Raw genomic sequence first — 12,864 nt, forward strand, 5'->3', positions numbered from 1 at the left:
TGATAACTGAGAACCGCTGGAAAAGGGGAGCATAAAATGAGTACGGTAGGGGACTCGGGACGGAGAGCTTGGAGCAACACCCTTAGCTAAGGGGTGGGAGGCAAAGGAGGAACCAGGGAGGAGGCTGAGAAGGATTAGCCAGTGAGGTAGGAGGAAAACCAGGACAAAATTGTGTCAGATAAACCAAGTTGAGCACTTATGGGTAGATCGACTTATTTATTCCTCATATTTGGTAGCCCTTTTCATTTTGTGTTTACTTTCATTACCAAAAGCACCTGTCACTTAGAACACCCTAAATCTTAATTTACACCATAATAATAATTACCACCTAGGTATACACCATTTTTTTTTTATAATGGCATTTATTAAGCGCTTACTATGTGCAAAGCACTGTTCTAAGCGCTGGGGGATACAAGGTGATCAGGTTGTCCCACGTGGGGCTCACAGTCTTAATCCCATTTTACAAATGAGGTAACTGAGGCACAGAGAAGTTAAGAGGCTTGCCCAAGGCCCCACGGCTGACAAGTGGCGGAGCTGAGATTCGAACCCATGACCTCTGACTCCAAAGCCCGTGCTCCTTCCACTGAGCCACGCTTCTTCTCCATGTCTGCCTATTTCTCTCCATCATGTTCTAGGATCCTTGAGAGGGGCCTTTAGAGGACTAAAACTATTATTAATGAATAATATAGCATTCTGTGAACAGTAGGCACTCAGCCTGAATTTTTCTTTTAATCTAAGTCATTAGCCCAACTGGAAATCAAACTCTCTGGGGGGAAAATAAAATCCTGGGTAATTTTGAGCAAACCTTTAAACCAGCAATAACCAAAGAGTGTTTTGCAACTCTTGAATTATTTTAATAGGGAATAGATGGAAGTGTAACTAATTCTGCCTATCTGTGCACTGTTGTGGATACATCAGATGTATCCACAATATGGAGAAATGTTTATCACTACGGCCTCTCACCAAGAGAGGATTATCAACCCTCTCCAGACCCACAGCATTTCCTGAGTCTCTGAAATGTTGCAAAAGCCACAGAACTGTGCACTTGATTTGTTTTGCTCACTGCGCAGTTCATGGCCAAGCTTCTCTTGGCTCTTGTCTTAAAGATTTTTGAAGCAAGATCTGCTTCCCGCATGCACACACCCTGTTGTTTCATAAATGACGTTTTTACCCATGCAGAGTTGTGGAGTCATGCACTAAAACTCTCATTCAATGTCATATCTGCTTCAAAAGATAACTGAGGTGTGTAAATCGAAAGACACCCCAGGCAAAGCAAAGAAACCTCCAAGTTAAAGTTGCAATGCCGCCTGATCGGGAGTGACCCAGAGTTGACCTGGTACTAAATTCTGTGCAGTTATGGGAACACAAAGACAGCAAATTCACATTTTACCAGATTTTCGTTCTACAGAATATGTTCATATTAGTCCAGTGATCTTTCATTAATACATAAGGAATAGTGGCATTTAGGAACCATTTTCCCCAAGGACAAAAACAAAATTTCATAGGTAGGAAGTAGCTTGGATTAGTGGAAAGAGCGCAGACTTTGGAGTCAGAGGTCATGGGTTCAAATCCCTGCTCCGCCAATTGTCAGCTGTGTGACTTTGGGCAAGTCACTTCACTTTTCTGGGCCTCAGTTCCCTCATTTGTAAAATGGGGATTAAGACTGTAAGCCCCCCGTGGGATAACCGGATCACTCTGTAACATCCCCAGCACTTAGAACAGTGCTTTGCACATAGTAAGTGCTTAATAAATGCCATTATTATTATTATATTATTAATAATAATAATCCTGGATCTTTCACTTGTGCTATGTGACCTTGGGAAAAGACATTTAAGTTTTCTGTGCCTCAGTTACCTCATCTGTAAAATGGGGATTAAGACTGTGAACCCAATATGGGACTGGGACTGTATCCAATCTGATTAACTTGTATCACTCCAGTGCTTAGTACAGTGCTTGGCACATAGTACAGTGCTTGACACATAGTAAGCGCTTAACAAGTACCATAATTATCATTATTATTATGTGGGACACGGACTGTGTCCAGTAGACACAGTCTACTGTACTCGAGCACTTATGACAGTGACTGGCACATAGTAAGCACTTAAACATTTTTGAAAAAGCACTAAATGGAAAGAAGTTGATTTCACCATATTTCTAGTATAAATGCAGCTTGGCCTACCATAATCATTATTATTATGTGGGACACAGTCTACTGTACTCAAGCGCTTATGACTGACTGGCACATAGTAAGCACTTAAACATTTTTGAAAAAGGCACTACGAGGAGAGAAGTTGATTTCACCATATTTCTAGTAAAAATACAGCTTGGCCTACTGGTAAGAGCACAGGCCTGGGAGTTGAAAAGACCCGGGTTTTAATCCCAGCTCCGCCACTTGTCTGCTGTGTGACCTTGGTCAAAGTCACTTAACTTTTCTGTGCCTCAGTTCCCTCATCTGTAAAATGGGGAATAAGACTGTGAGCCCAATGTGGGATAGGGACTGTGTCCAACCTGGTTACCTTGCATCTCCTCTAGCACTTAGAACAGTGCCTGGCATTTAGGAAGCACTTAAATACCATCATTATTTATTACTTATTAAAGGGTTAGAGCAATCTTCAACCCCGTAAGCTTCTATCTTACCTCCTTCCCTTCCCCACAGCACCTGTATATATGTTTGTACATATTTATTACTCTATTTATTTATTTATTTTACTTGTACATATCTATCCTATTTATTTTATTTTGTTAGTATGTTTGGTTTTGTTCTCTGTCTCCCCCTTTTAGACTGTGAGCCCACTGTTGGGTAGGGACTGTCTCTATATGTTGCCAATTTGTACTTCCCAAGCACTTAGTACAGTGCTCTGCATATAGTAAGCGCTCAATAAATACGATTGATGATGATGATGATGATCTCTGCTTTCCTCAGAAGACAGTGTAGTTAATGGCTTCAAAACAGTCAGAATCCATTTCTCCTACCACTGAGCATGGAGAAAGCAGCCATAATGTTCAACAATTATTGGGACCAACAAGGACCTTGCTTGGTAGGGTCAGGAAGCCTTCCTACAGAATCAGTGACAAATGTGGGTTGCTTACCGAACTTGGAGGTCATTAAAATTTTCCTTTCATAATAATATTAATGATGGCATTTATTAAGCGCTTACTATGTGCAAAGCACTAACACTGCCATTTCTTTCAGAGCGTTAAAAAATTTCCCATAGGCTATAACAAAAACAGCATCAAAATTACCTGTTTCCAACCATGTTAGACTCAGATATTCATTGAGCAGTTTCTATTAGTAACAAAGGTCTTAGAACTTAGGCTAATTGTTGCATTAAAAACGTCTGGAATTGACTAAATACGCAATGATCATTCTAATGCTGGTAATACACGTGTATTCTTTCCACAGAACCCAAGATGAAAAAAAAAATCCCCCACACTTACTTTTTAATTTCTTCTTCTACGACATTAACCCCATCTTTCTGAGGATTAAGGAATTTATTTGTGGCACTTCCGAAGTCGCAGAGGACATAGTTTCCACCATCATTTAATAAAATATTCTCTACCTTAAGAAAAAAAAAAAGAATGGAATAATTAGAAATATTTTTCCATGTGGAAATAAACAGGGACTTAATTAGGGCTGGAAATGGAGGCTCTGGTTTTCACAAAACAGAACAGCTCAGGGCTCAATATAACCCTGATCTGGCCTCCTTGAGCCAAAAGCTAGCTCAAGGGATGGCTACAAACACTGCATTTTCCTCGGACTCCTGCATGGCCTAGTGGCGAGCCTGGGGGTCCGAAGGACCTGAGTTCTAATCCCGCCTCCACCACTTGTCTGCTGGGTGACCTTGGGCAAGCCATTTAACTTTTCTGTGCCTCAGTTACCTTATGTGTAAAATGAGGATTAAAGTCTACTTCACTTCTCTGCACCTCATCTGTAAAATGGGCATTAAGACTGTGAGCCCAACGCAGGACAGGGACTGCATCCAACTGGATCACCTTGTACCTACTCCAAAGTTTAGAACAGTTCTGGAGGCATAGTAAGCGCTAACAAATACCATCATCAGCCCACTGTTGGGTAGGGACCATCTCCATATGTTGCCAACTTGTACTTCCCAAGCGCTTAGTACAGTGCTCTGCACACAGTAAGCACTCAATAAATACGATTGATTGATTGACTGATTGATTATTATTACTCTCCCGCTTATTTCCCTGTGATGCCCAAGACGGGCTTCTCACAGCATTGTTTCTCTATTGCTTCAGAAAAGTGGAATGGAGAGAAAAGGAAGGAGCGTTCATTCATTCATTCAATTGCATTTATTGAGCACTTACTGTGTGCAGAGCACTGTACTAAGCGCTTGTGAAGTACAAATCGGCAACATATAGAGACAGTCCCTATCCAACAATGGGCTCCCAGTTTAGAAGGGGATAATGACGGCATTTGTTAAGTGCTTTTATGTGCCATTCATTCAATCGTATTTATTGAGCACTTACTGTGTGCAGAGCACTGTACTAAGCGCTTGGGAAGTACACGTTGGCAACATATAGAGATGGTCCCTACCCAACAGCGGATGTGCTAAGCACAGTTCTAAGAGCTGGGAGGGGAAACATGGTGATCGGGTTGTCCCGCATGGGGGTCAGAGTCTTAATCCCCATTTTACAGATGAGGTTACAGGCACAGAGAAGTTAGTCACACAGCTGACAAGTGGCGGAGCCGGGATTAGAACCCATGACCTCTGGCTCCCAAGCCCGGGCCTGGAATGCCCTCCCTCTGCCCCTCTGCCCCTCCGCCAAGCTAGCTCTCTTCCTCCCTTCAAGGCCCTGCTGAGAGCTCACCTCCTCCAGGAGGCCTTCCCAGACTGAGCCCCTTCCTTCCTCTCCCCCTCGTCCCCCTCTCCATCCCCCCATCTTACCTCCTTCCCTTCCCCACAGCACCTGTATATATGGTTGTACATATTTATTACTCTATTTATTTAACTTGCACATTTCTATTCTATTTATTTTATTTTGTTGGTATGTTTGGTTTTGTTCTCTGTCTCCCCCTTTTAGACTGTGAGCCCACTGTTGGGTAGGGACTGTCTCTATGTGTTGCCAATTTGTACTTCCCAAGCGCTTAGTACAGTGCTCTGCACATAGTAAGCGCTCAATAAATACGATTGATTGATTGATTGACTGATTGATTTCTATTGAGCCACGCTGCTTCTGGAATCAGAGGAGACCCCGGGCCAACTCAGAGCTGCATCCCCTTGGTCCAGGAGGTTTCTGACCCTGCCTTGGCAATTTCTCTGCCTGAACAGAGCGTAAAAAACTCCTCTGGCCTCCGGCAGCCAACAGAGCACCAGCCCGAGGGTGGCAGAGGAGTGAAGATTGCCGCTCTGGGTGCTGGAATGTTACCACCAGGCCTCCAATTGAGGTCTGGGTAGGAGTAGATAAGAGCTGGATTCAAAGGTACAGTACATCCAGTTAATAATAATAATATTAATAATGATAATAATGATGATGATGATGATGGCATTTGTTAAGCGCTTACTATATGCAAAGCACTGTTCTACGCGCTGGGAAGGTTACAAGGTGATCAGGTTGTCCCATGGCGGGCTCACAGTTTTAATCCCCATTTTACAGATGAGGTAAATGAGGCACAGAGAAGTTAAGTGACTTGCCCGAAGACACCCAGCTGACAGTTGGCGGAGCCGGGATTTGAACCCATGACCTCTGGCCCTGAAGCCCGTGCTCTTTCCACTGAGCCACCCAGCTTCTCCAGTTCTGCTATAACACACTCTTTAAGCACGCCTTTTGGCTAGAATAAAATCAGAGAATGGGGGAAACCTCCTTCTGACAGTGCCTGCTTGCTTGAGCTCGCACGTCATGTTATTGAAAAAACTGCTCAAATGCAGTGGGCAGGCTGGGAATGAGCCGTTCCAGAACGTGAGGTCTCACAAGGACGCGATCCTCCCGTTACAGCCTCCTGGCCCCGGGATGTGTCTGTCATATTGTTGTGTTACACTCGCCCAAGCACTTAGTACAATGCTCTGCACATAGTAAGCACTCAATAAGACTTCCTCACCCAGGACAGGGGAAAAGGAGAGATGGAGCTGAGCACAGACTTCCAACTGCTATATTCCTGGACCCCCACCTTTATTACTTGTATTTTTTACTTGTACATATTTACTATTCTATTTATTTTGTAAATGATGTGCATCCAGCTTTAATTCTATTTGTTCTGATGACTTGACACCTGTCCACATGTTTTGTTTTGTTGTCTGTCTCCCCCTTCTAGACTGTGAGCCCGTTGTTGGGGAGGGACCGTCTCTCTATGTTGCCAACTTGTACTTCCCAAGCGCTTAGTACAGTGCTCTGCACACAGTAAGCGCTCAATAATTATGATTGAATGAATGAATGAATGAGCCCAGCCAAGCTCTAGTACAGGTTATTTTATTATCCCTAAGGGGCGCTTACGGTACGCATTCCAAAAAAAATGCCACCTTCATCACAAGGATGAATTTAAGTGACCTTGATGACTAGGTCAGTTTAAGAGACTTTTAACACTTAGTACAGTGTCCGCTGCATAGCAAGCACTTAAATACCATTTAAAAAAAAGAGTGCACATTCCAGAAAAGTGTGCTACTACATAAGAATTCCAATCCTCGTCAATTATTCATTCAATTGCATTTATTGAGTGCTTACTATTTATTCATTCATTCAATCTTATTTATTGAGTGCTTACTGTGTGCAGAGCACTGTACTAAGCGCTTGTTAAGTACAAGTTGGCAACATATAGAGCCGGTCCTTACCCAACAGCGGGCTCAGTCTAAAAGGGGGAGACAGACAACAAAACATATGTGCAAAGCACTGTACTAAGCGCTTGGGAGAGTACAATACAACCAACGGATACATTCCCTGCTCACAACAAGCTCACAGTCTAGTCCTTTAGTATCATAAATACCTTCTCCTACATTCCCAAGACAACACTGCTGTTTTAAATTATCCTTTAATTTTGTAACGACCAACACAAGCACAAGTTTATAAGACAGACTAACCTACCAAATATACCCTATCTTCTCCTCTGATCAAAGTCAATGTAAACTGCCCTGATTTACAGCATCAGAAATATTCTATATTCAAACTATACACTGGAAAACAATATCCAAGTCGGCGGTTCCCCCGAACTTTAAATCTTGGAGCCTCAGCCGAAAAGCTGAAATGAGGATCTTTCAACTTTCTTGGATACGGTTTCTCCCAACTCAGAAAGAACCAACTTCATATCAAATTAGTTTAGCTGAGCAGTTTCGAAAAACAACAGTTGAAAAGCTCAACTAGGAAACAGCTGCTTCTCTGACCGCTTGACAAAATGTGTTGGAGCAGGACGAGATAAGCGTGTTTTTCAATGGAGGTCAGAGAGGCTTCGGCTGTTGGCCTTCCCTTCTGCCAAGAAGCTGAGCCGGCTCTGCCGGTTTCCTCCGGTTCTCACCTTCAGGTCCCGATGAACTATTGGAGTTTTACACTGATGTAACCTGGCAACGGCTTCGCAGGTGTCACAGAATATCCTCAGCACTTCTGGCTCGGTAAAACCGGTCTGTAGTCGCTTGTTCATCTGATTCACCACCTGCCCCGCTGGCAAAACAAAAGCAGTTTAGCGGGCCGAGCATGTCACATACCAGGCCTGTCCCAAGCCCGACAATAACAAATAATAATAATACCTCACTGACTTAAAAATGATGGGGTTGGGGGTGGAGAAAATAACTTATTCCACAACTGAGAAATGCAAACCCTCCCTAGAACTCTTGTTACGAAACTGTAACATTCACCTCTGGTTCCCCAAAAAGGCCCTACTGAGAGCTCACCTCCTCCAGGAGGCCTTCCCAGATTGAGCCCCCTCCTTCCCCTCCCCACGGCACGTGTATATATGTATATATGTTTGTACGGATTTATTACTCTATTTCTTTTATTTGTACATATTTATTCTATTTATTTTGTTAATATGTTTTGTTTTGTTCTCTGTCTCCCCCTTCTAGACTGTGAGCCCACTGTTGGGTAGGGACAGTCTCTATATGTTGCCAATTTGTACTTCCCAAGCGCTTAGTACAGTGCTCTGCACACAGTAAGCACTTAAATACGACAATGAAAAAGGAAAGAGTAGCATATAAAATATGCATGAAGTATAGTACAAAGTACATAGTACAGTGCTCTGCACACAGTAAGTGCTCAATAAATACAATTGAATGAATGAATGAATGAATGAAGGAGAAAAGCACCATCAGGATTTATTATCTACTGAATGCAAAGCACAGTACTAAAAATTTGGAAGCATAGAATAATAATTATTGTGGTATTTGTTAAGCACTTACCATGTGCAAAGCACTGTTATAAGCGCTAGGGAGGACACAAAGTGATCAGGTTGTCCCATGAGGGGCTCACAATCTTAATCCCCATTTTACAGATGAGGTAACTGAGGCCTAGAGAAGTCAACTGACTTGCCCAAAGTCACACAGCTGACAAGCGGCAGAGCAGGAATTTGAACCCACGACCTCTGACTCCCAAGCCCGTGCTCTTTCCACTGAGCCACGCTGCTTCTACAAGCAGAAGACTTGACCTCTGTCCTCAAGGAGTTTATAATCAAGGAAATTAAATGCCAGATTATTCTGATTGCACATAAACCTAAGTGTGCTACTTTTATTTTATATTCCAGTTTGTCATGATTTGCTCAAGATTACAGGTCTCTCTCACTTTATAATGGGGTGAATTCTCAAAAAAAAAAAAATCCTCCGGACTTGAAACATCTTTATTTTAGCAGGGGCTCATTTAACCATCTCTGTGGTCTCCCGGCAGTTTTCAGCTATAGCATACTCAATCAGTGGTATTCACTGAGTGCTTACTGTGTGCTGAGCATTGTACTAAGCACTTGAGATAAGTACAATTCGAGTTGGTATCATATTAGGCGATGTTGCTTTTTGTTTAGAATATTTCTCTTGCCCACTTGGTGAGCGGCCTAGGCTCCCTATTCCGCAGCGGCTTGGCATCCATCCTCCTTCCATGATCCAGTCTGGCAATGTTACAGGCTGAGCTCTAATTTGATGCTACTGGGTTAACAGGACCTCCTTGAGAGTGATCCTTCTTGCCAACGAGTGTGAAGTCTGACGAGCACGTACGCAAAGCCTATAAAACCGTTCAGGTCGAATGAGGCATCCGTAGAAGGTTCAGCTTTCACCACAACAGAGAACTGCAACTCCCCTACGCAATAAGACCGGTTCAACTGCACGATGTTATTTTACACTATAATTATGGTCAGAAGCTATTCTGGGAGCACACAGTTTACAACATTTTTCAGAAGCCAGCGCAGGCTCTGGTTAGGGTCCCTCCAAAAACGAAGATGGCATGAGGGTTTCCGAAGTCCTCCGTCCACCCTCTCTTCTTGAAGACGATGATGATGGTCACGTCTTTGAAACTGTGGCGTTTCCTTTAGAAGGAAACGGCTATAAAAATGCCGATGTAAATATTCCCGCTGCTGCTTCTAGGGAAAACAACATACCCTATACCTTCTTGAGTCTGTTTTGGTGACTTCCTCAAAGGTTAACACAAAGAGCATTTCCTCACATGCCGGTCAAGTCTCTATTGTTCATTGGGCCTGGTTCTCCCGGGCAAAAGTGTGTTACAGTAATGGAGATCTTGCCAATTTTGAAGGATTCGTTCCTTGTCTGGGATAAGCGTGGAGCCATCTGCACTCTTCAGAAGCAGCAGAAATGGATCTCTACAGACTCTTCGGGTGTACAGAGAAGCCCTCGCTTTGATGGCAACCGTTGAAGCCTTAGTCTCTTCAAGCTCTCCTTCTTTGTTCTCTCTCATCACTTTGGCAAACAACACCTTGCTCGCGCCCTCCTTCCTGCCTGCAAATCCCCTTTCCCTTCAGATTAGCGCTTAGTACAGTACTTTGCACACAGTAAGCGTCCAATAAATGAGTGAATGGATGAATGAATACCTGATAGACCACCAACATATTTAACGTCCTAGTGCAAAAACTCCTCCAGGAGGTCTTTGCCAATAAAGATCTACTCTCCCTATCTCCACCTCCTAATTTTCCCTTCAGCACTTCTGCTCCACCTAAGCCCTTATGCCCTTCTGGTAATATCGTACACTCCCAAGTGCTTAATACAATGCTCTGTAAAGAAGCACTCTACAAATGCTGCTGCTCGGCATCCTACCTCTCGTCACATTCCTTAATTTGCTATGCAGATCTGGTCTGCAGGCTTGGAGAAATCAACCCTTGGTCCAATCATGAGGTAGCATAAAGCGTTTCTGATACATTACTTGCTTTGCTGCAATCGCTCGACAGCATTTATTGAGAACCTAGTTTGTGCACAGCACTGCACTGACACTTGATCGTTCAGTATGCTATAGGAATGGTTTAAATGCCAATTGGCAAGTAACTGGTTTACGGGCATAATATGCAAACATGAGCCCAACATTTGGCACCACACACAGCAGTAGTAATGTAAAAAACTTTCCACTGTCCCTACTGAAAAGGATGGAGCCTCCTGTCAGGGACAGATGACAGATCTCAACCCTTAGACTTTAGGGCTGAGAAACAGAGCAGAGGTAATGATTGTAGTGCTAGTGATTTGCACAGCACTTCTCCTGCTCCCTTATCCCTCTTGACTGTGTTCCCAGTGGGGCAACAAGGCAGACGGGATTCCTGCTGGGCCCATTGTGGCCCAGTAGAAAAAGCACTAGCCAGCAAGTCAGAAGACTTGCATTAAGACAGAACATGGCATTAAATGCCATCATTATTATTATTAAGACCTGGGTTCTAATCCTGGGTTCAAATTCTAATTTGTGTAATCCAATGTATACGTGCATTTAAAGAGGCATGTTATTAACCCTGAAATGCAGTTCAACCGAATACAGTTAGGTTGAGGGCAACTTGAAGCCTGCCTTTTCAAAACTATTTAGTTTATACTTTCAAAAAACTACACAGGCAGCCTGCTACCGAAACACTTCTTATTAGGGCAAATACTTTTTCCTCAAGCGTCCTGTTTTGAACCCAAAAGAATGCCACCCAGTTACCCATTTCAGGTGGTACTTCAATGACATTCCGGCTTCTCTGCAACTATGACTGAATTCTAAGTACTCACAGCAATCTCAAGTAGAAAAACAATGAAAGCTAGGACTGCAATAAGCAGCGTGACCTAATTGAAGGAGCGCAGCCCTGGGAGTAAGAGGACCTGGGTTCTAATCCTGGCTCCGCCACTTACTTGTTCTCTGCCCTTGTGCAAGTCACAGCTTCTCTGTGCCTCAGTTCCCTCATCCTGCTCCCTCGTACTTAATGTGCTCTGGGCAGAGAACGTGTCTATCAGCTCTGTTGAACTGTATTCTCTCAAGCTCTAAGTATAGTGCTCTGCACAAACTAAGTGCTCAATAAATACCAAGTAATTGGCTACAATGAGATTCCGACATGAGGCAGGGACTGCATCCAATCTGATTATCTTGTACCTACGCTTGACACAGAAAAAGCACTTAAGTGCAATTATTATTATTATTATTATTATTATTATTACTATTATTATTATTATTATTATTGCATCAAGTGACAACTGCACTGGGAAAAACGCACTCAAGTTTTCTTCACTAACTTATGTACTTGAAATGTTGAGGGGAAAGTGTTTGCTTACCTCGACAATACTCCATTAAGATAAGTACTTCCCAGACGTTATCACTAACAGAATTAACTGCGCAGTCCAAGTAACCCACGATGTTCTTGTGTCCGGATAACTCTTTCTGGAAAATAAAGATGAGTGTGAGGGCGTGGATATTGTTTTTAAAGATCCAACAGTTTGAAATTGCCTAAATTCCTCTGCCTTGGGGGGAAAAAAATGAGAAACCAGCAACTCTCATCTATCATCTTGATAGATTTCATTTTTAAGCTAACAGATGCCTGTTGGTTTCTGCCTACAGCAGGCGAACAGCAGGGCCACCTGGAATTGGAAACTTTGAAACACCAAAACCAAAGCAGTGCTGCTGGCCCCTCTGAGACTGCACAGACCAGCAGTGCGGGAGACGGGGATGATGAATTGAAAAAGCCTGAAATACTCTCTGGCAATCCTAGTGAACTGGTGACCCCGGGTTCTAATCCTGGCTTTGCCACTTATCCACTGTGTGACTTTGGGTACATCACTTGACTTCTCTGTGCCTGTTACGTTATAATAATCACAGTATTTGTTAAGCGCTTACTATGTACCACATAGTAAGTTAGACAGTCTCTGTCCCACATGGGGTTCAGTCTTAATCCCCATTTTACAGATGAGGGAACTGAGGCCCAGAGAAGTGAAGTGACTTGTCCAAGTTCACACAGCAGACAAGCGGCAGTGCCGGAAGAGAAGCAGCGTGGCTCAATAGAGAAGCAACATGGCTCAGTGGAAAGAGCCCAGGCTTTGGAGTCAGAGGTCATGGGTTCAAATCCTGGCTCCGCCAATTGTCCGCTGTGTGACTTTGGGAAAGTTACTTCACTTCTCTCATCTGTAAAATGGGGATGAAAACTGTGAGCCCCCCGTGGGACAACCTGATCACCTTGTAACCTCCCCAGCGCTTAGAACAGTGCTTTGCACATAGTAAGCACTTAATAAATATCATCATTATTATAATTATTATGACCTTTGGACTCCGAGACCTGTGCTCTATCCACTATGCCACGCTGCTTCATGTACAATGGGGATTAAAACCAACGCCCTCCTACTTGGATTGTAGGCCTTAAGTGGGACAGGGACTATGTCCAACTTGATTAACTTGTATCTACCCCAGGATTCGTAAGGCAGACAACTGCTGGACTGGAGCAGGGAGGACTAGTGAGCAAGGAGGCCAATACACTATTTTAACCATAGC

At 43.4% G+C, this 12,864-nt stretch overlaps 1 protein-coding gene across 1 annotated transcript in view; it reads right to left on the bottom strand.

Annotated features, from left to right (window-relative positions):
- The window catches only part of BMP2K (BMP2 inducible kinase), a 116,584-nt gene that overhangs the window by 65,702 nt on the left and 38,018 nt on the right, over positions 1-12,864 (bottom strand). Inside the window, 3 exon segments of the mRNA XM_038758913.1 lie at positions 3,439-3,560; positions 7,463-7,605; positions 11,658-11,763. Of these exon segments, the coding sequence (XP_038614841.1) occupies positions 3,439-3,560; positions 7,463-7,605; positions 11,658-11,763 (371 nt within the window).

Source organism: Tachyglossus aculeatus, chromosome 17 (genome assembly GCF_015852505.1).
Source record: "Tachyglossus aculeatus isolate mTacAcu1 chromosome 17, mTacAcu1.pri, whole genome shotgun sequence".
NCBI lineage: Eukaryota > Metazoa > Chordata > Mammalia > Monotremata > Tachyglossidae > Tachyglossus > Tachyglossus aculeatus.